This window comes from Chlamydotis macqueenii, chromosome 7 (assembly GCF_036417535.1).
Source record: "Chlamydotis macqueenii isolate bChlMac1 chromosome 7, bChlMac1.mat, whole genome shotgun sequence".
Lineage (NCBI taxonomy): Eukaryota > Metazoa > Chordata > Aves > Otidiformes > Otididae > Chlamydotis > Chlamydotis macqueenii.
Genome location: NC_141562.1, coordinates 35125205 through 35148292, shown reverse-complemented (window position 1 = coordinate 35148292; position 23088 = coordinate 35125205). Strand labels below are relative to the sequence as shown.

At 35.9% G+C, this 23088-nt stretch overlaps 1 protein-coding gene across 6 annotated transcripts in view; it reads right to left on the bottom strand.

Moving 5' to 3' along the window:
- Positions 1-454: 454 nt before the first annotated feature.
- Positions 455-23088, bottom strand: part of PLEKHA1 (pleckstrin homology domain containing A1) — a 35963-nt gene continuing 13329 nt past the window's right edge. For 2 of the 6 annotated variants that reach the window (XM_086752115.1, XM_086752114.1), the window contains 11 exons: positions 21098-21258; positions 18457-18513; positions 16985-17030; positions 14791-14888; positions 13581-13712; positions 11953-12096; positions 11626-11694; positions 8486-8550; positions 7631-7694; positions 6305-6394; positions 455-2989 (listed from right to left, as the gene is read on the bottom strand). In XM_086752115.1, coding sequence (XP_086608241.1) covers positions 2660-2989; positions 6305-6394; positions 7631-7694; positions 8486-8550; positions 11626-11694; positions 11953-12096; positions 13581-13712; positions 14791-14888; positions 16985-17030; positions 18457-18513; positions 21098-21238 — 1236 coding nt within the window. In that variant the 5' untranslated portion in view covers positions 21239-21258 and the 3' untranslated portion in view covers positions 455-2659. Of the gene's footprint in view, positions 2990-5083; positions 5189-6304; positions 6395-7630; positions 7695-8485; positions 8551-11625; positions 11695-11952; positions 12097-13580; positions 13713-14790; positions 14889-16984; positions 17031-18456; positions 18514-21097; positions 21259-23088 lie in introns of all 6 variants that reach the window. The other 4 variants (XM_086752119.1, XM_086752116.1, XM_086752117.1 and 1 more) reach the window with 4 other exon arrangements.

Here is a 23088-nt window from a genome sequence, read left to right as displayed (position 1 = left end):
AGATGTCATATAGGTGCTCTTATTTCAGGAACGCTTTTTGGAAAAATAATTTGTTACACAACAGTATAAAGCCAGAGCAAAAAAAAAAAACACGTTACATTTTGTTGTCCTGTTGGGTCTTCTTTTCCCTTTCAGATGGTACCCGGGTGCTTCCAAATGGTTAACGTGACATTGCTATGCATCATCTCTTCCCTTCCATTGGTTAAAAAGAAATCTGATCAGCCTCCCTTGTGTAACATGTAAAACTTCCACAGAAGAAACTGAGAACAGTAAAAGAAAACCAGCTCATTCTGTTAGATTTCTTCCTTAGGCTACACAACTTGATCAGATTTGAAGAATTAAAAAGACATTACAACTGGATTAAGAGATATTCTGACCTTTTATATGCTAAAAAGGAATATATTGTTCTGATAAAATATTTAACATGATGCAAGGAAACTCAGTCAGATGTTACTTTAAGTTACCCAAACTGATTTATTGACAATTTAAATGTGATGTATTTACAGCACTTTCTAAAATAATTTAACAATTTTCATAGATTTATAAAAGTACTGATAAATAGGAGACCCTGACAGTTACCAACCACAAATATTTCCCTATGCTACTGAACTACAACAGTAGTTCTTATCTTTTTCTGTTTTTTTTTTTTCTTTTCTTTTTTCCTCTTTTTATAAGTCCCATAATGGAGCTGCTTTACCTCTACCCAATGTGTAAAATTGCCAATACCAAAATATAATAAAATGAACATGCAGTGTGAAAGCTGTACCAGAGCAAGTGATTTCGGATGTTAGACTACAGTAAAAAATATTTCAATGCAAAGTGAAATAGAGAATGTACTTGTGAAAAAATAAGCTTTTTAAAGAGCTATTGTTTTATCTTTATAGAAGTTAAAACCTACAATACTAGTTCAGACATTTACAGTAACTTCCAATTCTGTGCTAGTTTTCACAGATATCTAAAGAGTCAAACAAAACCAGTAATTTACAAACACCACTGCCTTAAGACAATGGTTAGTTAGCTTATGGATTAAAAAAAAAAAAAAGAAGGTGCTGATATAATTTAAGGTTTTGAAATTACATTATATTTCATTCTTATATGACACCAATTATTCTACCCTTGGATCAACAAATTATTGTGGTGAAGCCATCCATATCTCTCAAGCAGGAAGTCAGTTTGGAAGTTGGAGAGAAGATGGACTGGTATGATATCTGTCTTAGGTTCCAGTAGACAAAAAAAAAGTATCATAAAGCTGGACAATCTGAATCACAATAAGCAGCAGCGTGAGATATTTGTGGGGTTTTGATTAAAGCAAAGATTTTTCAAAAACGATGACGAGTACACAATCTAACCCAATACTTGAAATGTAATGGTTCTTTTCATTTGCATCACTGAAGCCCCATAACACAGTGCACACAAACAACAACCTCATTTTTTACAAACATATATTGCACAGCTAGTAGGTGCAATACCAGAACACTGGTACCCCTAGCACAAGTTTGCTATTTTAAATAGCTGTTTTCAACTATGCTATTCAGAACAACTCCGAGCCGATGTTCAAAACCATCAAGAATGGCTTGTATACATACCTAATCCAAAAGCGTTTCCACAATGTGAGAAAAAACACAGGCACTTAAGATTATTAGTGCACCAAAAGTTATAGGCCACAATTGCATGAGTATGAACAGTTCAGTACCAATAACGACAAAACTAAGTGAGGAGGTCTTCCACTGATCAAATACAGAAGCAAGAACCATTCACAAAGCACTGACAGGAAAACCATTCTCAAAACATCAATCAAACAATACATTTAGACATTTAAGAAAAATATTTGCTGCAAAGCCTAATGTAACACAACATAAACGCTACTTGGTTCAAAAGATCTAAAGTGTCCAAATTCCAAAGTCCAATTTCTCTTCTCCCTCCTCCAAAACACCATTCCATGCAGTCCATTAAAATCCAAGTGTGCAAAAAGTTAAAACCCACCTTTAGGAGTGCATCAAAAATAGGCTGACTATTCAAAATATTATTTTAGTGGAAATTTTACAGCACCATATTTAGAATTCCAAGGGAGTTCAGAATTCTCGTTCTGACAACCCATCAGTTGATACTGTTGATCCTAAAGAACAGAAGAAACATTTCGTGCATTTCCTGGTATCTGAAAGTCATGGAGAGAAACAGCTTTCATCTACACCTAAAATCTTACTGTAGTTCAAAATTAAATTAAGTAATCACAGTTGTTGGCAATAAGTTCTCCACAATATAGCATTAGTTGTAAATTTAATAAGTTTGCCAGATTAGGAATGAAAAGTTGTTGGTACTTTGCTTACTTGCAGAAGTACTTTTTTGGTTTTGTCTTTTGGGTTTTATTTGTTTTTTCTTCTAAAACTGTGCAGTTTGGCCCCTCCCTAGTAAGTGATTTACTATCAGGCTTTCAGAAAACGCATAAGGTCCATTTCTGACCCTCAGCTGAAAGGCAATATACAAACACATTATATATACACATGTGTGCACAGAAACACACACACACATATATATATATATATAAAAAATCAGTGTTCCGGTTTTTTGTTCTTATTTCCTATAATTTTCTTTGGTTAAAAGTCCGAACAAGGAAATTAGAGGACCGAACAAATGGATCATTCTCCAAACACTTCCATCACTACACATCACTAACTGGAAGGCTTGCGTCATCCAGATCCACAAGGCCAGGATCCTGTTCCTGAGTGCCATTTTTACTTCGGGGTTCCGAGAGGCCCCGTTCAGTCACTTTGGAAGCTGATTCTCTTGGAGCGACAACCTGGATCTTGTAGCTCCCTGGCTTGGTCTTGGTAAAAGATTCGTGAAATCCTCGCTTCTCCAAGGCAGGGTATTTGGTGTGAGGGTTTGGGACCAGAGGGCTGCCGTGAGCGGCTGTGGAATGTGAGGTGGCTGGGGCTGGGACGGCAGAACGGAGAGCATGGTAGGGTTCGGAAGAAGACTCGGTATGCTCCTGGAAAAGAAGAGCACACGTCAGATGAAGTCATTGACGTCGTGTTGGAAAGATGCAGTTTCAGATTTCACTCTCAGAAAAAAAATCAAGACGGAAAATACACAAAGCGAAGCATCAGCCACAGCAGCAGGAGGTAGGTGCTTTCTCAAGGCAGTGTATTATTAAATGTGAGCTTACAGCAGTATGTGACAGCAACATCGGCTTCTTCAAGTGAAGAAATTCAATTTCTCAAATTAACCTCAGCAGCTCTTTAGACTTTATAATATAGCCCAGCAAACTGAGGCTTCTTGTTTTGCTAAGATGTTAAGTAACCTTTTAAAGATACACGCATTAAAGGCCATTGAGAGTGATATCTTTCTGAGAGAAAAATGTATTCAGGCACTGATATCCTAAATCCTGAAGTAATGGACATTTTACTGTTCCCTCTTCTTGGGGTACCAATCTCACCAATTTGTTCCAGGGAGCAAACAAAAATAGCAACTATTTTATGCTATCAAGGCAGTGTAAAAATTTCCAAAGTTAATGGACCTAGAAAAGAAGCTGATCTTTAAGCTATTCCTTCTAATTGTCAAGTTATTTTCTTGTGTTTATTATTGTTAACTGCCAGTCTGTTTACATAACTCTACTAGATTGATACTGTGAAAATAATCTTCCACTATTTACTTACTGATAGAAACAAGTTCCCAGACTACCTAGGAATGATTTAGATGTCTAAAGCACAGGCACAGAGTGCCATTTTAGATGTCCTAGGATGTCCTGCCTGACCTATTGCTGTATCTCCAGAAGAAAAAAAATGCCTCAGGTTCTGCATCATATCTATCAGCTCTGTAAGGACGTCTCATATACCTAGGGGTAGCTAAACCAGCGCAGGATACAGCGTTAAATGGTATGATGTGCGATGATGCAGGGAGCACTTCACTCTGCCTGCACCAAGAGCTGCAGCTGCTGCCATTTCTGCCATCACCAGTGTTAGTACATGAAGTCATGAAATCTGCAAACCCTTGTGTGTGTACACAAACCGAGGCATTTTTCAAGTACATTTGTTAGCAAAAAAAACCCCATCACAGATGTGTGTCCAAGATGCAAATATATGTTCTAAATTAAATACTTTCTTTTTCACAGCAGTTTTCCAAGTTCCTTTTAGAATGCTATGACATGAATACATAAACGTAATCATAATGGATCCTGCCAAGTACTAATGAATTTTTTTCTAGAAATTAAATAATATTACTGGGTCAAGGAGCTTTGTAACTTTTTCTGGACTTCAGTTTCTGTGTCCAATATCCGTGAAGTATTTAGCATTATTTACATTGCCTTATTTCATACCTGACCTCATACTCCACTTTAAGAAAACATTTGCTTTAGGAGAACATATGATTCAGTGATTTATCTGCTATTCTTCTTACTAATAATTTTAGTTCAACAAATAGGACAAAAGTAAAGGATATTTGGACAAGATCTCGATAATAAACGTTTTGCTAAATTGAACTGAAGGATACTCAGATTTTACTACCCACACTGACTGTAACTTCACAGTTAAGAGACTATGCTGCTGCATTATTCCTAAGGTATACTGCTTTGAACAGTGTACAGATTATACATGATAATGCTTCTATGTTTGAACTAATAATTTCATGCAGAGACTTATAAGCCATGCAAATCAGGCTACGATATTATCCTTCCAATTACTGGCGTTATAACGTGCATTTTTTTGTGTGCACGCATCTGTATTAGTTTGTGGGTAGCTTAAATTTAATTTTGCTTTTGCGCAGTTTTAAAAAATGTAAAGTAAAATGGAAATATGAACTCTCATGCAAATTAGTTTTAATACTTTCCTATTAAAATGACATCACATAACTTACGTTCAAATACATAGTATGCTTTGAAACATAAATACACGTTTTGCCATTTAAAATTTCCAATTATTTTAAAAGTAAGAAAAAAGTGCAAACCTGTGAGTGAATGATATAATTTATGAGTTAGTTTTCAGTAATGGTAATGACAACAGGTAGCATTATTTTTAACTTTTTTATAGTGCAAATTAGTCTCCTAGCCCTCTGTTAAGAAGGCAAGTTTACATGAGAGCCCACATACGTGCTGCATTCACCAGTTCTTGATGTATACCTCTGTATACAAGGATTCGACAGCCTTCTGGCCTGCCGCATCTGGAACACAGTGCAAAGCTAAGATTAGAGTAACCTATACTTGGGGAAAGAAGAGAAGAGAGGGAAAAAGAAAGAAGTGATGCAGACAGTAACAGGTAAGATTGCTCAGCCCCAAAAAAAAAAAAAAAAATCCATAAAGAAAAGTTATGTGCATATTTTCATTCCCCCAAAAAGAAATAAAATTTATGACAGGAAGGTTTATTTAAAAGCACGAAGCAGCTTCCAGCTGCAAAAAATAATCAAGATACTATTAGACTGAGTTAACAGAAACAGAATATCAATGCAAATGTGCAGTCAAAAGCCAGATTTAAATTATTAGATTTAAAATTATGGGGGTAATGATATATTCAGCTCATTACAAAACATCCCACAGCAAGAAAGTGAAAACCATAGCATGCAACATCTGAACTGTAAAGTATTCCATCTGTTAAATCTGGACATACTTGGGGACACTGTGACACTACTGTAACTTTCACTACTTACAAGTTAACATACTTTGTACTGAACCTCTAATATAAATGCAACTATGTATGGAATGCTGGCATCCACATGGCTTCACAAATATTAAGATTTGTCACCGTGCCTCAGTTCAGTAAAGCTGGATGGTGTTCATACCATAAGTTTCCAACAGCAAACACTAATTCATGCAAGCAGAGATCTCTTAGAGAAGTTACTTTAAATGTGAATCTGTATCTGCATATACAGTAAATTATCAACAATAGAAAATGACTATTTAGTAGTGAGAGTTGTTAAAAACAAATCAGGATATTGTCATTTGATTGCAAAATTCAGCAATTAGCAGAAACACCTCGCAGGAATTGGGAAGTTTCAATTTTACTTCCAAACTCGTAGCAGCATAGTGTCAAAGATCATATTGAACTCTGAACACTTTTTCCAGGTTAGCACTTGCATCATCTATGTATTCAAGACAAGACAATGCACATAAAGTTGCATACACCTAAGACTAAGATAAGTGCTGGATTAAAACTGCAAAATATTTTATGCCAGTCTGTATGAACGTTCATGCAAAGATGCCACCTTACTACAGGACAGGACAGAGAATAGGTGAAAGGAAAAACACAACTAGAGCTTCAAGTGCACAAGTGAGCATCAGCTAATCACATTTTCTCTGACGTTCAGAATAACGTACGGAAGCTGCTGATCTTCCAGGTCCTCGCTGTGCTACAATGGCCCCAGAAATTGCCTTTATCCAACTGTGCATGTCTTCTGGACTGTCCGCCTGGATCAAACAATATGTGTTATATTTAACATATCCACTCTCAACTTTCCCAATGTCCTGACCATCTGCATTAAAATGACAGCCTGACCCTACTTTAGTAGTCTTACTTAAAGCCATAGGGATTTCCATCTCTTAACCTAGACATTTTTTACTATCTTACCCTGAATTTACTATTACATGTATACAGTTATATAAAATAGTGAGCAAGAAATACGTATTTTTATACTATTTGCATACCCTAGGCTCATTTTTTTTACTTTCAGCAAACAAAAAAATTAGAAGTGCCCACAGAAATTCTTACAGGAGATCTGCTGACCTCTTTTAGCATACTTTGGCCAATGACATAACTTCTGTACTTTTCAGTCACCGTTGCACTTTACTTCTATGAGGTATTTATGGAAAAGTTACAGTAAAATACAAATCAGTCCCCATTGAGAGTCAGCTGTACATTTACTTAGAACAACAATTCAGCAATGATGAAACAGAGTAACAGTGAATACCAAGGGTGTACATATCTGGCGTAAAGACAGATAAAAAGCCAAAGCCTTCTCCTAATTACGTTGCAACTTTATTAAACTAGCACATCCAGCCAGCAAGAAACATCTGCAACATGTCACTTAATTATGTTGAGCTACAGGACAGCTCATAACTCAGCATCTGGCACCACTGCCGGTATTAGGCTATACAAGCCTTTCCGATCCTACAAGAGAAAGTCAGTACTACAAGAATCCCATTCCCACAGAGCTGGGAAAAAGTCTTTGTGACTTGCATTATAACCAAACATTTACAAGATAGCATGGTAAGGATGCAGTGAATCAAGTGCATATGGATACACATTACCAAATTGGTAGTGACATCTAAATGTTGCTGCGCTTTAGTAGATATTTTAATCTGGCAACTAACTTGAATCTGAGAACTCAATTACTACACGTAAAAACTCATTACTTCCAAATAAAAGATATAAAATATTGAGTTGAGCCTACAGAATCTGAAGACTCAAATGCCAACAAAATCACACTAGGATTTATTATTTATTGCTTTCATACACTTCCAACATAACAGTTGCTGTTACGTGGAATATTTCTTATATTCATCTTTCTGAAACATAATGAAGACCACATTCCCTCCAAAAATCATGGCATGGTTAAATACAACTTAAAAAGCAAAACAGCAGTGCTTCTTTGCTTTGACTATGGCAGTCTCATGGTTTTGGTCAAAGTTTAAAAGAGAAATTACCTGTACATAAAAGGTTCGAGAAGTTGTGACAATTTCAAAGAGATTGTCTCTCATCATTATATCACTGTAAATGAAACACAGAAAAATACTTCAACAGCAAGTACAACTTTCTGGCTTAAAAAGACTCTAGAAGGTGCAGAGAACCCAAGTATTTGTTGTCTGAAGACCTTTGTCTTTCGTTATCACTCCACTGTTGTTTTTTTTGGTAAATAACAAGTAGAAAGAGAAAACCAGCATCTCTCACTTATTTTAGTCCTAAGACTCTTTAGCTCATCAGTGGCATGCATGCTATTATATATCTTTTTAATTGGAACTTTCAAAATCATATTACGTTAAGTTTAAATACAGTTATTGTTCTAGTCAGATTTCTGTAAAGTTTCACATTTATATTTTGTTGTGTCTTTGCAAAGTATGGGTCCTAAACAGTAGTCTACTTAAAAAAAAAAAAAATTAGATGAGTGTCCTCATCTAAATTAAGACACTTAACATATGGTAATGTCCTCTAAAGGTTCAGAGATTATATAAGCAGGCTAGAGACTCCTAGAAGTGCTGCCTCAAATCAGACAGCACCCATGCACCTCTAACTCATGACTGCCTGATATTCCTTTGTTCCACTCTTGTCCAGTGTATTTACACTCCACTGGATGTTACAAGTTTGAAACACACAGTAATGTAGAACCCTCAAAAACAATTTTATGCACAAAATTACCTGCTGTGCTATAAATAAAAAGTAACACACATGCATACATCAACTGAACTTATTAAAAAGTTCTCCTTTGTTTCCAGCAAGCAGTGTAGCCATGACAAAGCCGTGTACTACATCCCATGCAACCGCATCAGTGCTTCTCTCCTCACCTTTGTTTGCATTCTTGAACTTTATGGACCTCCTTAAGTGGTATAACCCTGAGAGGTTCCTTTTCCTGAAAAAAAGGCAAAAATATTCCAGTAAAGTATATCTAACAACTAGAATATAGTCAGAAAGCCCGAGGCCAGGACAATTGACAGACTTACATAAATGAGACTTTCAAGGCAGTCACTTATGCGAAAGGTGATGTTAACCAGAATTTAATTTGCTTTTTTAAAGTATTAAACCAACCACGACATTTGCAGCAAAGAGGATGACAAATCAAGAAGCAAAAAACCCAAAAACATTTATTAGTCTTATCATAACGGAGACAACCACCCCATTCCCTTCCCCTAATCAGATCAGAAAACTGAATCTGGCCTCAAGCAGCTTATTTCAGTAAAACCGTGATTATATTCATTTGCTATGAAATGCTACAATACAAGATGCTTTGTTAGTTGTACTGCATGACATGGCTTTAAATAAGATTAACTGTATCCTACACTCAATACAACTAAAAAGAATACAAAGAAATCAATCATATCAAAACCTGAAAAGAGCAAGTATTCTTAAAGCATATGAAAACTCTGTTACCATAACAGAAGTGTTACAATTCTGTCAAAGTTTCACACAACAGGAAAAAAAGGTGAGAACCTTCAAACAGAAATACTTTCAGTTTTGCCATGACAACGTAATGTCATACATACTATTATTTCCCTCTAGTTGTTGCAGTAAAACACAAACAAACAACAACTTATTTTACCTCCTAATGTGCTTTCTTTAAGCAAGGTTACAATGGACTACTTCAGCTGGCTTCAGCTTATAGACAAAACAAAAGCTGTCAGCTCTGGAATGACTATTTTCTCTACAATTTCTATTACACTGAGTTTAAACTTCAATGTTTTCAGTTATTTTGCCCCTCTTCCCCTTCCTGGTCTTTGTTGGTTCATTCATCCATTACAACAGAGTTTTCACAGTAATACATCAAATGTGATCTGCAAAATCGTCCCTGGAATAGACACACCTCTTGCAGGGAAGACCTCAGCTCAGAAATTATAATTTTCTGAGTCTGATATTGCCTGTATTCCATCATATTCCACCTGAAGACTGACATGGGCTCTTCCTCAAACTGGAAAGAGGAGATCCTTCAGGCGGGGGCAAGGGGCTGGTCGTGACACCAAACCACCACAACGAAAAAAGTCTCCAGATTTTTCACCTACACATTTTCCAATTAAAAAACTACAACCATATTTTTTCTACATTTTTGAGAGCAGAGAACTCAGATCTGTATCTACAGATGCACAACAGCAGCACTTCAAGATATCCAGTAAGGCATTTGAAGGCGAGCAGGCTGGCTGTCAAGACAAACTAACTTCAAGAGCAAGCCACACGTGACTGAATACTGCAGCTCTTGGGAGGCGAAGTCCAATAGAAAGAAGTTTTCCAGCATTAGAAGTCTGATGCTACACCAGCTGAATACCACCTCCATGTCACAGCCACCTTAACCACAAATGTGTGACAAACAACCGCTATTGAACTTTTTTCCCATCTTTGTATTACTCTCATCAGAAACAGGAGGTTATTAGGGAAATGGAGATCCCATATGCTGCTGCAAGACATCATTCACTACTTGAAATCTTCAGAAGAGAGCACTTTATCCTTTTGTGTTTGTAGGACATAAATAAAAGTCTGACAGATGGATACATGGTTAAGTTGTTGCAGGTGTTTTCTGCGCTCTGTGAAAGTTTTGCTCTTTCCAGTACAGATTAAATGTCTCTCCAACATGTATGTTTCAGACAACGCAGATCTTAATTGTTTAAAAAACTGTATGAAACATGATTATTATGATTAGGTTTCCTAGACATGGAATTCTTTGATTAACATCCAACAAAAGGACGCTATATTTTCTATCTATTCAGTACATACTTCCCTGAAAAGAAGAAGGATGAGTCTCTTAAAATAAGAAAAAACTAATTTCAGTAAAAATTTTGAAGTGGCATCTACTTCCCTGCTGTCTGACAGCTGGTGAGCCCAGTACTTTCCTCAAACTTCATCAAGGGGATATTAGCCTGAAGAACAGAGGACACTATAAGATTTTATATTGTTCAAAATAGTTAAACTGGAAAGGAGCGTGACGAAACACTAAAAGCGTAGGCATTTCTACCCTCTTTCTAATATACTCTTACCCAATACAATTCTTCACCAAATTGGAATTTGCTTGTGAGCAATCTGCACACAGATTATTTTTTTAATAAAAAGAGGATTTATTACAGGCAATGAGGCAGAATTATGTTATGCTAACATTTTAACAAATATTTCCATGCAAGATCGAACTTCTGCTACTGTTGTATGCTCCCTCATTAAAAGTAAAGCAAAAGCTCTCTTCAGAAACAGCCTGAAATTTGCGTTCTTGACACTTTACATCTTACAGTTGCCCTGTAAACTCTATTTTTCTTAATCTGTAATACTCTACATCTCAGACTTCATTCCCTACCTACAGATGTTCTCATGTTTGTTAAGTGTGGGATTCCTTTTTGGGGAAAACAGACTGTCTCCATTATCAGCCACTTCATTTTTAAACAAAGCCTGAAGGCACTTAACATTTGGTCAAAATTAGTCAAAAGGCTGGAGAGGGATGAGTGAGAAAAAGATGATGAAACAATAAAAAAACAACTCTGGAAGCACTGCTTCTGAACAGCAGAGTTCTTTACCTGTCTTGGGTGCCATGGTGAAATGTGTGTGAGAAAAGGTCACATCATTTGTATGATAAAACATCCCATAATTCTAATGTTAAATTAAGAATTGCAAGATTACATTTTTATTTCTCCACATAACGATCAGCTGTTTCAAAAATACAATTAATTATACAAAAGTACAAGGGGAAATAAGATACTAATACAAAAAGAGTGATCATAGAATACACCCTATTACTGTTCTTCAGTGCCCTACAGACAGGTTCCCAAACAGAAGATCAAAGTCCAAGTTAACAACCATCCTATTAAGTTTTTTGTTCTTCCCAAGGATGAAAAGTTATCACAGCACAGAGTTAAGAGCTGCAGGAGTAGCACAGCACGTTTTTTCAAATACAAGCATATTTCTTTAGATTTTCTTGCAACTGTCACTGGAAAATAAGGCACATTTGGAAACCTACCAGTTCAGACTTGAAATATCCTATTGTGTTTTCATCTAACTGAAAGTATCTTCTCTTCCAGTTCTTCATCTGTTAAAGGAAAATAAATATTTGTATATTTTAAATATCAATTACAAATATAAATGTTATATATTATTTATGTACTCAACTATATTTATAATTCATATTTATATGATCTTTATCTTTAGCCATCCTCAATATTGTCAGCAGTGCTAAAGTTACTGGTAATTATGTCTTTTTTTTTCAAACCATCTACTTGATAAGTACAACTGCCACCTTTGGACCTCCGTTCTTGATTAATGAAAGACACTGATCTCAAATACTTACCACTGCTCCTTGTTTTACACAGTAGCCAGCTTTGATAATAGCATTATCCGGGGGATGCTTAGCAGTAAAATAAGGAAGGTGACTTTGTGACCTTTTCAAATAATTCCTATCACCACCTTCACTGCACTCACTGATTTCTTCTTTCTAGAAAAAAGCAGGAAAGTTCAGAATACTCTCAGTTTTTTTCTAAAGGTCAAAGAATAACTATACTAGTTATAATAGGAAATAGTTGTATCATCCCATGGTCAGAAATCCCATTTCCGATTTGTTTGAAAGGATAAAATTTTCCAGCTGATCTAGATACAACTAATGAGACTCTCCACGGGCTCTGGTTGAGTATTTGCAGGCTCCGTGGAGAAGCTTCAGTAAGAAAGTGCTGAGTATTCTCAAACAATATTGACAGACACTGAATGAAGAATGTTACAGACCTACAAGATATATGCGTGCATTTAGTGCTATGACTTAAGGGCAAAACACTAGAGGTGGCTAAAGCAAAAGAAAAGCTGTTTCTAGGGCCATAAGACACATCAGAATTCACCAACTTTTTTAATGCAGTTCAGGTGTATACATGTCATTTACATGATATTAATCCAATCTCTAACTACTTTCAGCTCAGGAAACTTCCAGAAACAGATACAGGTCTGTATCTTTAACACTGCATAGCTTCTTTTTCCGTGAGCTTGTCCAGTCTCTCAAACTTGGGAAAGTTTCTTGCATCCATGCCATCTTTTGGCAAGGAGTACCTTACGTTTTATTGCTCACGGAAATAACTCCCCTTAGTTTCACCTGGTTACACCATTAGCTTTGTTTAAAAGCCCATAGCTCTCATAGTGGAAAATAAAGTTTGCATCATCCACTTCTGCCAATCATGATTTTGTAGAGCTCTTACTTACATCATACTGTAGTTATTTCTCTTGCACAGGGAAGAGTACAAGCCTACTCAATTGTTCCTCATATGGAGATTATTCCACACCATTCTTACAATCTTTCTCTGAACCTTTCCAGTTTTAGTTTTAAGATGAGAACAAAACTAGACATGGTAATCAAGGTCTGGTCAAAGACAGGATTTATACAGCAACAAAGATGTTTTTTGTTTTGCCCCTTATTCTTTTTCTAGTGATATCTAATATTTGTTGTTTTTCCTTCCACTGTTACCGTAACACTGAGATGTTTTCTTAGTGCAACTGTAACTCTTACCTCTCACTCAAGTGGAAATGGTTATTTCACAATCTAGTATTTTCTATTAAAACTAAGATAGTTTTTTTCCCAGAATCCCTTACATTACATTTATTTTCACTCAGTTTCACTTGCTGAGGTTATGTGTTCACACAGGTTATTTCATAAGCCCTTCTGCAATAGTTTCATGTGCTGTCATCCCCATTACCTCTAATAACATAGTGCATTAATCAACTGACAATCACCTCCTTTTTTACCCACTTTTCCTGACAGTCAACAACACTGAAGTTTTGTCCATTTAGCATCAGCACTTAATTTCACAGACAAAAAGATATTTTCAGTTTACCAATATCTGCGATATAAAATATATTGTGATATATAACCTATTCTCAAGCTATGTTGAACAAAGCCTCCTCTATCAAACAACAGCCTACTTGTTTTAAGGGTATTACCTGTGTAGGCGTAATGATCGGGACACCGCCAACAATTTCTGTCCTGTAAGACACTTGCTTCTTTCCTCCCGGGCTTTCGGCTTGACGATTTGCATTATCCATTTGACACAGAGGATCAGACTGCTTTGGTACCTGGAAGTGGAACATGATCATTAACATTAGAAGTTTTATGAAGACCTGAAAAAAACCCCTAATCATTATTCATGTATTTTTAATTTGTCTTCAGCACAATTTAACAAATGATCTCTAATTGCAAAAGGCTAGAAATAGCTTACAAAAAAATTTGTTGCAATGGCTATGCTTTAGTTCTCAGAAGAAAACTGGTGCCAATAAAGACATGTCACCAGGTGTTCTGAAATCTAAAAATCAACTCCCAGCTTTGCCACAAATGCTATACTTGATCTTCAAGAAGCACCGCTAATTTGTGGAACAACTGGTTCATTATTTTTCACTTCCTTTCAATTCTTGTAATAAGTGCTTTAGACTGGAGACACCCCATTGCCTGTAGAGCTACCACAGTAAGGCCATAAACACAGTGCTACCGTATTTAAGACTTTTGTTGAACAGGATGCCTGACCAGTATGACATTTGAACTCACATTACTACTACTACTTGGCATGAAGATGTGTACACTGCCTCCATTAATCCTACAAATATTGCTAAATTTTGTGCCAAACTACTCTACCTACCTGTTTTGAACTATCATTAAGTATTAGATAATTCTCTCAAATGTGGAATTAAAACAATCAAAACACCACAGCAAATTAATTTCCCCAGTGTCTTAATCTAAAATGTTTACATAAAATTTCTGATTTTGTGCAAGAAGTAAATATCTGGCACCCAAGAAATGCACTAACAATTGGATACTTAAGAAATACAAACTTTTGACACCAGGTACGTGTATGTGTATCTCTTCATTGCTTGCAAATGTCTTCTGGATATTTCAGTTAATATTAAATGCGTATGGTTAAATTATTAAAAACAATCAAACGCTGTAATGAAAAAGATAACCGCATTTTTGTCCAATTTCCAAAGCGAAAGGCAAAATAAACTCGAGTTTAGGGAGAGTTCTGTACTGTTCCTCCAAGTCTTGGAAAGTCAAGCTCAGACTTGCTTGTAGAGATGAAAAGACTACTCTAGCATAAAACCTGGAGGCAAAGGTTACACTTAAGCACCTTGAGACAGTCACCATTTGAACTGAACCACTTACTGTGATTTTGGTAGCTTTGTTCAGAACGTTTACCCATTCAACTAGGTCCTGCTGATCATTGGCTTGTAGAAAGTATTTTCTCATCCCTGCATTCATAACTGTTAAAAACCATTATGAAAAGTTAACGACACTGAAATTTAAGAGCAAACTTAACATCATCATAAAAATATTTTATTTCAGATGGAAAATCCTGTTAAGTATTTAAGCTGTCTGCTGCATTTCTTTTTAGAAAGTCATCTTTACATAGATACACTTCACAGGCTTGCTTTTTCTAAAAAAAAAAACCAACAAAAAAAAACCCCAAAAAACACAAACCTATTTTTTAATTTTTTTTTCTTAAAGCTTTCTACTTGAAAGAGTATCATACAGAATTTGTTAAATTATTTTTGTTACGTAGAAATAAAGCCTTGAATTTTATCAGAATTTTCTACAGCTTCATTTCCCTTTTCTCATTTTCCCTAAGCAACAAAGTTTTATACTTGGGGACTTCCACAATTTCTCCTTTTAATCCTCTGACTAGTATCTGTTATCCTTTGCAACAAACTCATTAACATGACTATGACCACTGTGTTGGGGTTTTTTTGTTGTTGTTTTGTTTGTTTTTTTTTAATTTGTAGAAAAGTCAGTATTGATTACTAAGTATATGATGCTCAGGATCAAACAACTTTAAAATTGCCAGAACGTAAAGCTTTATTTACTTTAGTGACCTGTCACAGAAAGCATATTTTTAGGCAGTTTATATTTCTACCTGGCAACACTTACCATATCTTTACACAAAAAGGACAAAAATATTTTTGTGTAACAGTAAAGTCACAGCTAGTTTTCTCACAAACTCTAAGAATTTACCTTGAAATTAGTTTTAAGGTGAACGATGACTAAAACCTTCCCAGAACTCTGAAGGATTGCAGCTAAATCCTGAACAGATTTCACTGCTCTACCTATAACATTTGTTCAGGTCATCGCTAACACCAAACACATGCCAGGAACAGACACTTTTTACTCTTTTATCACCTTTCTCCCAAAAAGTGGATGGTTTGAAGTAAACATTATTAGATGCAAATATGAATTCAAAATACAGAACAGTATGAGTTGACTGAAATAACAACGCTTGGTATTTAAATAAAAAGAAAATAAAAGTCAATTTTTCCTCTAAAAATATAAAAATCGCTTTAATACATCAGAAATATTAAAAGCTTTCAGCCAGCATCTTCAACCTTTTTAGAGCTGGCCCACTGACAACAACAACTTTACAGCTGATGAAGACGAACACGTCCACGCGTGCATGTGCAGAGGAATCTGTAGATGGCACTGAATTGACACGCTAGGTGTTAGTCTAGAACCGCTGATGCCTTGCACACAAGGTTGATTTATCAAGTGTTTCACGAGCTCCAACACAGAGACTGCACAAGTCCAGTGGAGCTGCCTTCTCCGGGCCTGTACAGCACTGCACATGGCCAAGGACACCTTCACTAACTATCATAAAACCTTCAGGCATTTTCAGCACCTTCCCCTGAGATAAAACTCGTACACGAATGCAGCCATAAAGATTGGTTATTCATAAACAGAGCAGAGGCTGATTCCAGTCTCTACACGTACTTTTGTGAATGCCAGTTGCTTGACAATAAAAATTCTGGAATTACAGTAAGTTCTGGACAAAATACTTACAAGAAAAACGTAAAAAAAAAGACCATAAGGGGCTTTTATGATTATCTAAAGCTTTACTCAAGTTTAAACAAGTATCAATAAACCTAGAAGGTACCCCAAGCAAATTTTTTCTTCCGTGAAGCAATAGAGGCTGAAACTTAACGTAAAAGCATTTGCTGACAGTATTTTTAGATCAAATAAACTATGTTAGCAGTAATACAGATTAAAATAGTTAAATTACTTGTCTTCATAGCTGACCTGTGTGCCATGTTTCTGAAAACAACCATCATTTTTTTATTTGCTTATTAATGCTCCTAAAATTTCAAACATCTGAAAAACAGCTCTCATCTATGTGCTGCAATATAAAAAACCACAAAACCCCTTTAAGGAAGAAGCCAACATTTCCCTCGTCCTAAAGAAGACCTAGTGAATACAAGCTATTTTAAAAATACACTACCAGCTGTATCTAGTAACTGAATTGCAGAACATCATCTTTGTTTCAGATTTCTGAAGAATGCACTCGATGCACATGTCACATGCAAGAACTTACCAAAACAGAATTCTGCCTTTGGCCTTAGCTTAGTTGCATCGCTAACCTAGTAGGGAAATTAAGACTATAAATATCATTGTGCATGCAAAATATATATCAGAGATCACAGTTTGGTTTTTTTTTTAATCTTTCAAGTGGCTAAATTTGAAGATTAGCAGAATAGCAAGCTTGTTACTTACAAAGATATAAAATATAAAAAAAAATACTATATGAAATTCAGTTCAAGATATGCAACCTATGGTAAGAAGACAGCTTAAGTCGTACATTGATGTTCCTTAAGTTTAAGGATTCATTACCAGACAAATGTTGAAATCTGAAAACAAAACTTCTACTTGCGTTTTGAAGTTCTATATCTCAACTGAACTAAAAATTCAAGGACATTTCATAATGTTAAAGATATCAGTTGTACTTTGGTTTATTAACATAAAAAGAATAATGGTCACTTTTCTTCAGGAGTCTCTAAAGTGTTGCGGTGTTGGGGAGGAGCAAAAGAGTGTCCTGTTTTGAGAGAGGCATTGCCATTTTTAGATTTTAGAGTACTTCTATCAAGGGAGGGGGAGAAGGCAAAACAGTCTCTCACGTCAAAACCGTTTTTTTTTGGCCAGAACCAAACCCGCATGTACTGCATAACTAGAAGAATTGTGGAGAGTTAGACACAGCCCCTGCACAGGAGGCACACTTAGAGTGACAACTGCTAGGTTTGGGGCAGAGTAAGCATACAAGGAGGAAGCCAGGAAGGACATAAGCAGGTCTCCAAAGATATTTCTGTGCTCATGATATAACCAGCATAATGATACCTTGCACAAGAACAAAAAAAAAAAAAAAAAAAAAAAACCAAAAAACCACACCACACCAAGGAAGGTGGGAAGATGCAGTATGACAACAAGAAAAGCAAAGGAAGGATGAGAAATGAGCAGAAAGACAAGAGGAGGTCAGTTGTTTTTCTCCACGTATTTGTTAATGCAGTATCTGCTACAAATTTATCCATGGAGACTTACTTAGTTCACAGTTTTGGAAGTTTGGAAGTGAGTGTATACAGAGTGTCACGAACTAAGCATTTTCTAGAAATTTTTCTGTTCTGTCTAATAAAGATCATTATTACTTGCAGACTCTCACATCCAAAGACTTATCTTCCACTTCATAAATGGCTGTCTTTTCTCCAAGACTAACTGGAATTCAAATACAAAGAACTGAAACATACAGTTCAGATACATTAATTCTATGCAGCACAAAACTGCCCTTTGAAATCACAAAACAAACCTAGACAACACGGTAATTAGTTGGTTCTTATTTTAACCCAATAGTACTGAAGCGTTTGTAATGCTTCTCTAAAATTCCAGAGTAGCGCACAAACAAAAAGCTTCCAATGCGTTATGTAAGATGCTTTTAAAATTGTCTAAATTTGAGGCCTTCAGAAGCGGCCCCTGGTAGTTATCACCAAAATTGAGCAACAAGTGTCTTACATATCTTACCTTTGAAATATAGGTAAGTTTGATGACTCCAACAGGTGGAGATCCAGAAGGAAGATTCTGAAATAAATCGTGTTGCAAAGTGAAACTAGTTTATTCTCATATCACAATCAGTGTTTACGCATAAAAAGTAAATAACTCAATCCCATAAACAAAAAGAAAATCCTACGTGGTTTTATAGACAATACACAATGTATGCTTGAAACAGGATCTAAACTACTTGTGTATTATACACACATCTGTTAATCAACTAAAAACAGAAAGACTGCTAGAAACAATACAAATAGTAATTGTTTCAGACGTTTATGTATTTTACTAGAGGAAAAAGGATTCTTGCAGGTCTGCATCCAGGAAATCCAGAAAGAATACTTTTTCCTTAACAGATGTTGGCGTCATATATTTTGACCAGGGCAGGCGGAAGGGACAAGAAGTGACATTCATCTATTATGTCAGATACTTCAAAGGTATTTTCCAAAATTGATTGAAAAATCATATTCTTATCATTTGATATTAAAGTTATTACAGGGAAATACCTTGATACTTCCTAAAGTTGCCGTTAAGCCTAAGTATATTTACAATCCAGTGTTGTTTTTACATCCCTGCCTAGCACACTAGCCTTAACATTTACATTATATTCACAACCAGCTAGTAGCCTACAAATACAACAGTTAAAGAACTGAGAATTGCAAACCACGGTTAACTTCCTAGTTTTATTCCTTTATATATTGTTTTCCTTATACTTTTTTCCATTACAATTTTTACTCTCAGAATGGCCCTTTATGTTACAGTGCCGTTCTTCCCAGTACAGGCCTCCCTGGAGACCACGAGAATGCTACTGCATCTGCTCGCTGATCCTTTCCCCAGCTAAAGAGCTCTTCACTATTCCGTAGCGCCTTTGGAACTTCTGCATCGCAAAGAGCGGCCTAATGCTACCCAGAGTCAGAAAGATAGACAAATAATTGATTTATACTCCATTCATATTTCAAAGGTAAGAAGTAGGTTAGGTTTACTATAGTCTGGTAACACTGAAATTTAACAAAAGTCTTCCCATTCTGCCCAAATAAATAAATTTAAGTTTTACTTTATCAGAATTATTTTGATCACAGCATACCCATTTTATAATCTTTATATTAGGACAACAACATGTGGTTAATGGTGGTCTTAATATTATTCCTTTGAACAGCTGAACTGACTTTCACAGATACAAACAAAGCACTTCTATCAGCAAAGGGCCCAGAGAAGTTCTGCGCACACCGCAGGCTCATCCTATATGAAGGGTTTCATCACTTCAAGGATTAAGAATGGTCTCCACACAGCGGGTCTATAAGAACTCTGTTGTTCTTCAAAATTAAAGCAGCGGAAGAAAATCAAGAAGCTTCAACTTGCCTCTTGTAAGATACCCTTTCACTGCTCCCTGAGTGGCAATATTAAAAAAAAAAAAAAAAAAAAAAGAAAGCCTAAACTAAAAACTAAGTATGCCCTGCAAATACCATTCGTCAAACTTCTGAAGAATTGCAATTTCTACATCATTTCAAGTTTTTGCCCACATGTCCTGGTTATATCACAGGAGAAACTGAAAAAAAGATTTGCTTCATATCACTCATTGACATCAAATATTTGAAGCCTCTCTTATTTTCAGAAATTTTTTCTTTTTTCTCCTCAGTAAGAACCGCTAAATTCTTCAGTCACAAGTCACATTCATCGAGCTGCACACTGTTGTGGTTTTGGTTTTTTTTTTCTTGTTGATTCCTTTGAACAATGGACTTGTACTGCATTTTAACTCTGATCTTCCTGGCAGAACGGTTCACGAATATTCTTCTGGCAGACAGTTGTGAGCTGACCTAGATCCTATGCTTTCACTGCCTCTGTACCCAAACCCGAAGCATTTGTCTGTTCTCCCCTACGCTAGGAAACACACTGATGTGTATACATTGTAAAAGGAGCTTTTATATCAAGGATGCTGTCCATTGTGACAGACACAAGCTCTCCTCATTCATGCCGTATTGAAACTGCAAGCATCATTAGAAATTGCTTTTCAGTGACTGATTCTGTTTAAGTAAAGTAATACGAAACAGCTAACTGATCCAGCCCATGCAAGGAAAAGTAGAGACTTCCACATCAGGCTAGAGGTGATTTAAGAGACCTGTGTAGTGAAACTCGTATGAGATTCAGCTCATCTGGTTACATTATACAGCGCTACCTACTGCCTGTGAGAACTGGTAATGCACGCTCAAGACACTTAACAGAAAATAAATATAGTACATCGCAATTAAAAAATAATTACTCATCTATATGTGGGATCAAATTCAGATTCCCATCTGATCCCTAAATCTCCTAGCAATCCTTAGATTCCATATGTTGGCAATTCACTCACATTCAAGTTGTTTTTAATGTTTTGCTACTAAGTGCAATTGGTCACTTTTAAAATAGAAATACAAACTATATTTTTTCTTTAACAGACTGCACATATTAGCAAAGAAGAAACACTGATTTACAATTATTTCACTTACATAACTATTTTTTTCCCCTTACCTTCCAGGTCCGTAAGCTAATATTAATTTGTTAAAAATTAAGTAATTTTTTTTTTTAACATCTAAAAAAACAAGTTATAGAAGCCAGGAAACTATTGCCAAGAACATCTCACCTGTGGGTTATCCATGTACCACACCAGACTGTCTTCTCGTGTGTCCAGAATAAAGTACCGCCGCAGAAATTTCCCACTATTCTCATTTTCTTCAATATCTAGGAAACCACAAATGCGATTCTGACGATCCACATAAGGCATTGCTGACCCTGAACATCACACTGCAGAACAAAAAGCACAGGAATTAAGCAAAGTTCCTTGTTACTAATTTTAAGACTGTTCAGTGCCTGCCCATGACATTTTCAGTAGTTTCATCTAGTAGCTTTTAGAAGTTTCTACGGAAGAACAAGTGAAGCGTAGCTGTCTCCCCCCACTACCACTAAATTTTTAGGCAGGTCTTTCTTACTTCTTTGAAGCGTATACCTAGGGTATCTAATACCCTAAGCGCAAAGATACAAGTGGTAAATAGCAGATAAGTATCAAGACTAGCTTTTAAACGATCACTAAAGAATAAGTAAAGGTTCTCCTTCACAACTTGCACAAGCTGAGATAATGTTAGGTTTACATTTCCTTCTTTGACATTGCCTTTCATGGTCAAGAAAGGATCTTTGTCATCAGCTCTACCGTTCAATATGCTTTTTCGTATTTTGCTATAAGCAAATTCATGGCTGTCTTACTGCAGGCTATTGCATCATTTTTTTCTTGCTTCCTTTTATTTCACAGGACATAAGAGTCAGCCTTGTAAGACCAAAGATAAATTTGCATACTCATCTAAAAATGGCAATAAATTAACATTCAAATATGATAAAAATAGGTTGATGCTGACCTTTCCCAGAGCAAGAAAGAAACAACTCAGTCCTCTTTACATTGTTACAACACTTAGAACCAGAACATATCAAAAAATATTAACGTGAGTCACAGAAGCCTTAAGCACTTCACGCCTTTCATAATATCTTCGCGCTTTCCCTGTGTAATATGGAAGTGTCTTTTAAACATTTCTTGAAATTGTTTACCATTACTATTTCCTTGCTTAAAGTTATTTGATTTAACTATAGTTACATACACACAATGAGGCGGACACCTCATCGCTATCTGTAGTAGCTATTGATACACCACTGTAAAACAATATACATGGTTAAGCACATTTTAAAGTGTTTATTTGGAGGAATCAGATAAACAGACAAGCATACCTTTATTTTGGGGGATCAGATATACAAACAAGTAGATGTTTGCTTGCATTTACAGCTGTCATTTTATATGACTAATTAGAACACTAGTCAAATTGTGCTTCAATCACTTTGAGAAACAGGTTTTTTTAAAATCTATAATTGCGATTTTGATGCCATACTTGAAGAATTTCTAGTATACAGTTTAAAGCCATTTAACTCAACCAGTAAAATAACCAGCTGGTTTTGTGCCCAACGCCAAACTAATCCTCTGCTGCGAAATCAAGTCTGATACATTAAGTTTGGCATCAGGGACCAGGTCTAACAATTTCAGTTCAGTAGTATTCGCAAAAAGTTGAAGAGACAGCAATATCAACGTGACTATAACCTATTAAAAATAGTGGATTTTTTTTTTTTTAATACAAGTGATTAAATTCTAAAGTTCAATGTATTTTTGGGTATAACAAAGTTAACACACTTTTGTTTGAGATGCAAGACATTTTCTATATAGTTACACAGGTTTAAGCGTCTTCCATTAAGTGCCTGAGTGATTTGGTTTTCCTTCTACTTCCAAAAGGTAAAAGAGCCTCCACATTTAAGGTATGTAACAATGGGTTAAATCTTCAAAGGCACAGGTTTGTTCTTCAGTAAAGTAACAAAATTTACTAAAGCTATCTGAATGCTATTGGTGTGTTCCTCACAATTCAAGTATCACAGACCTAAGACAAGTTCTGTAACCAAGTTAGAGTTACAAGGAACAGCAAAAACACTCGAGCACTGTAAGACAGTGTCATAATCTAATGAACATTCACAGTAACTCACACGCTGGCTCCTGGGATCACTTCACACTGAAGCAACATCTCACTGTGAACACATCCGTAGCTA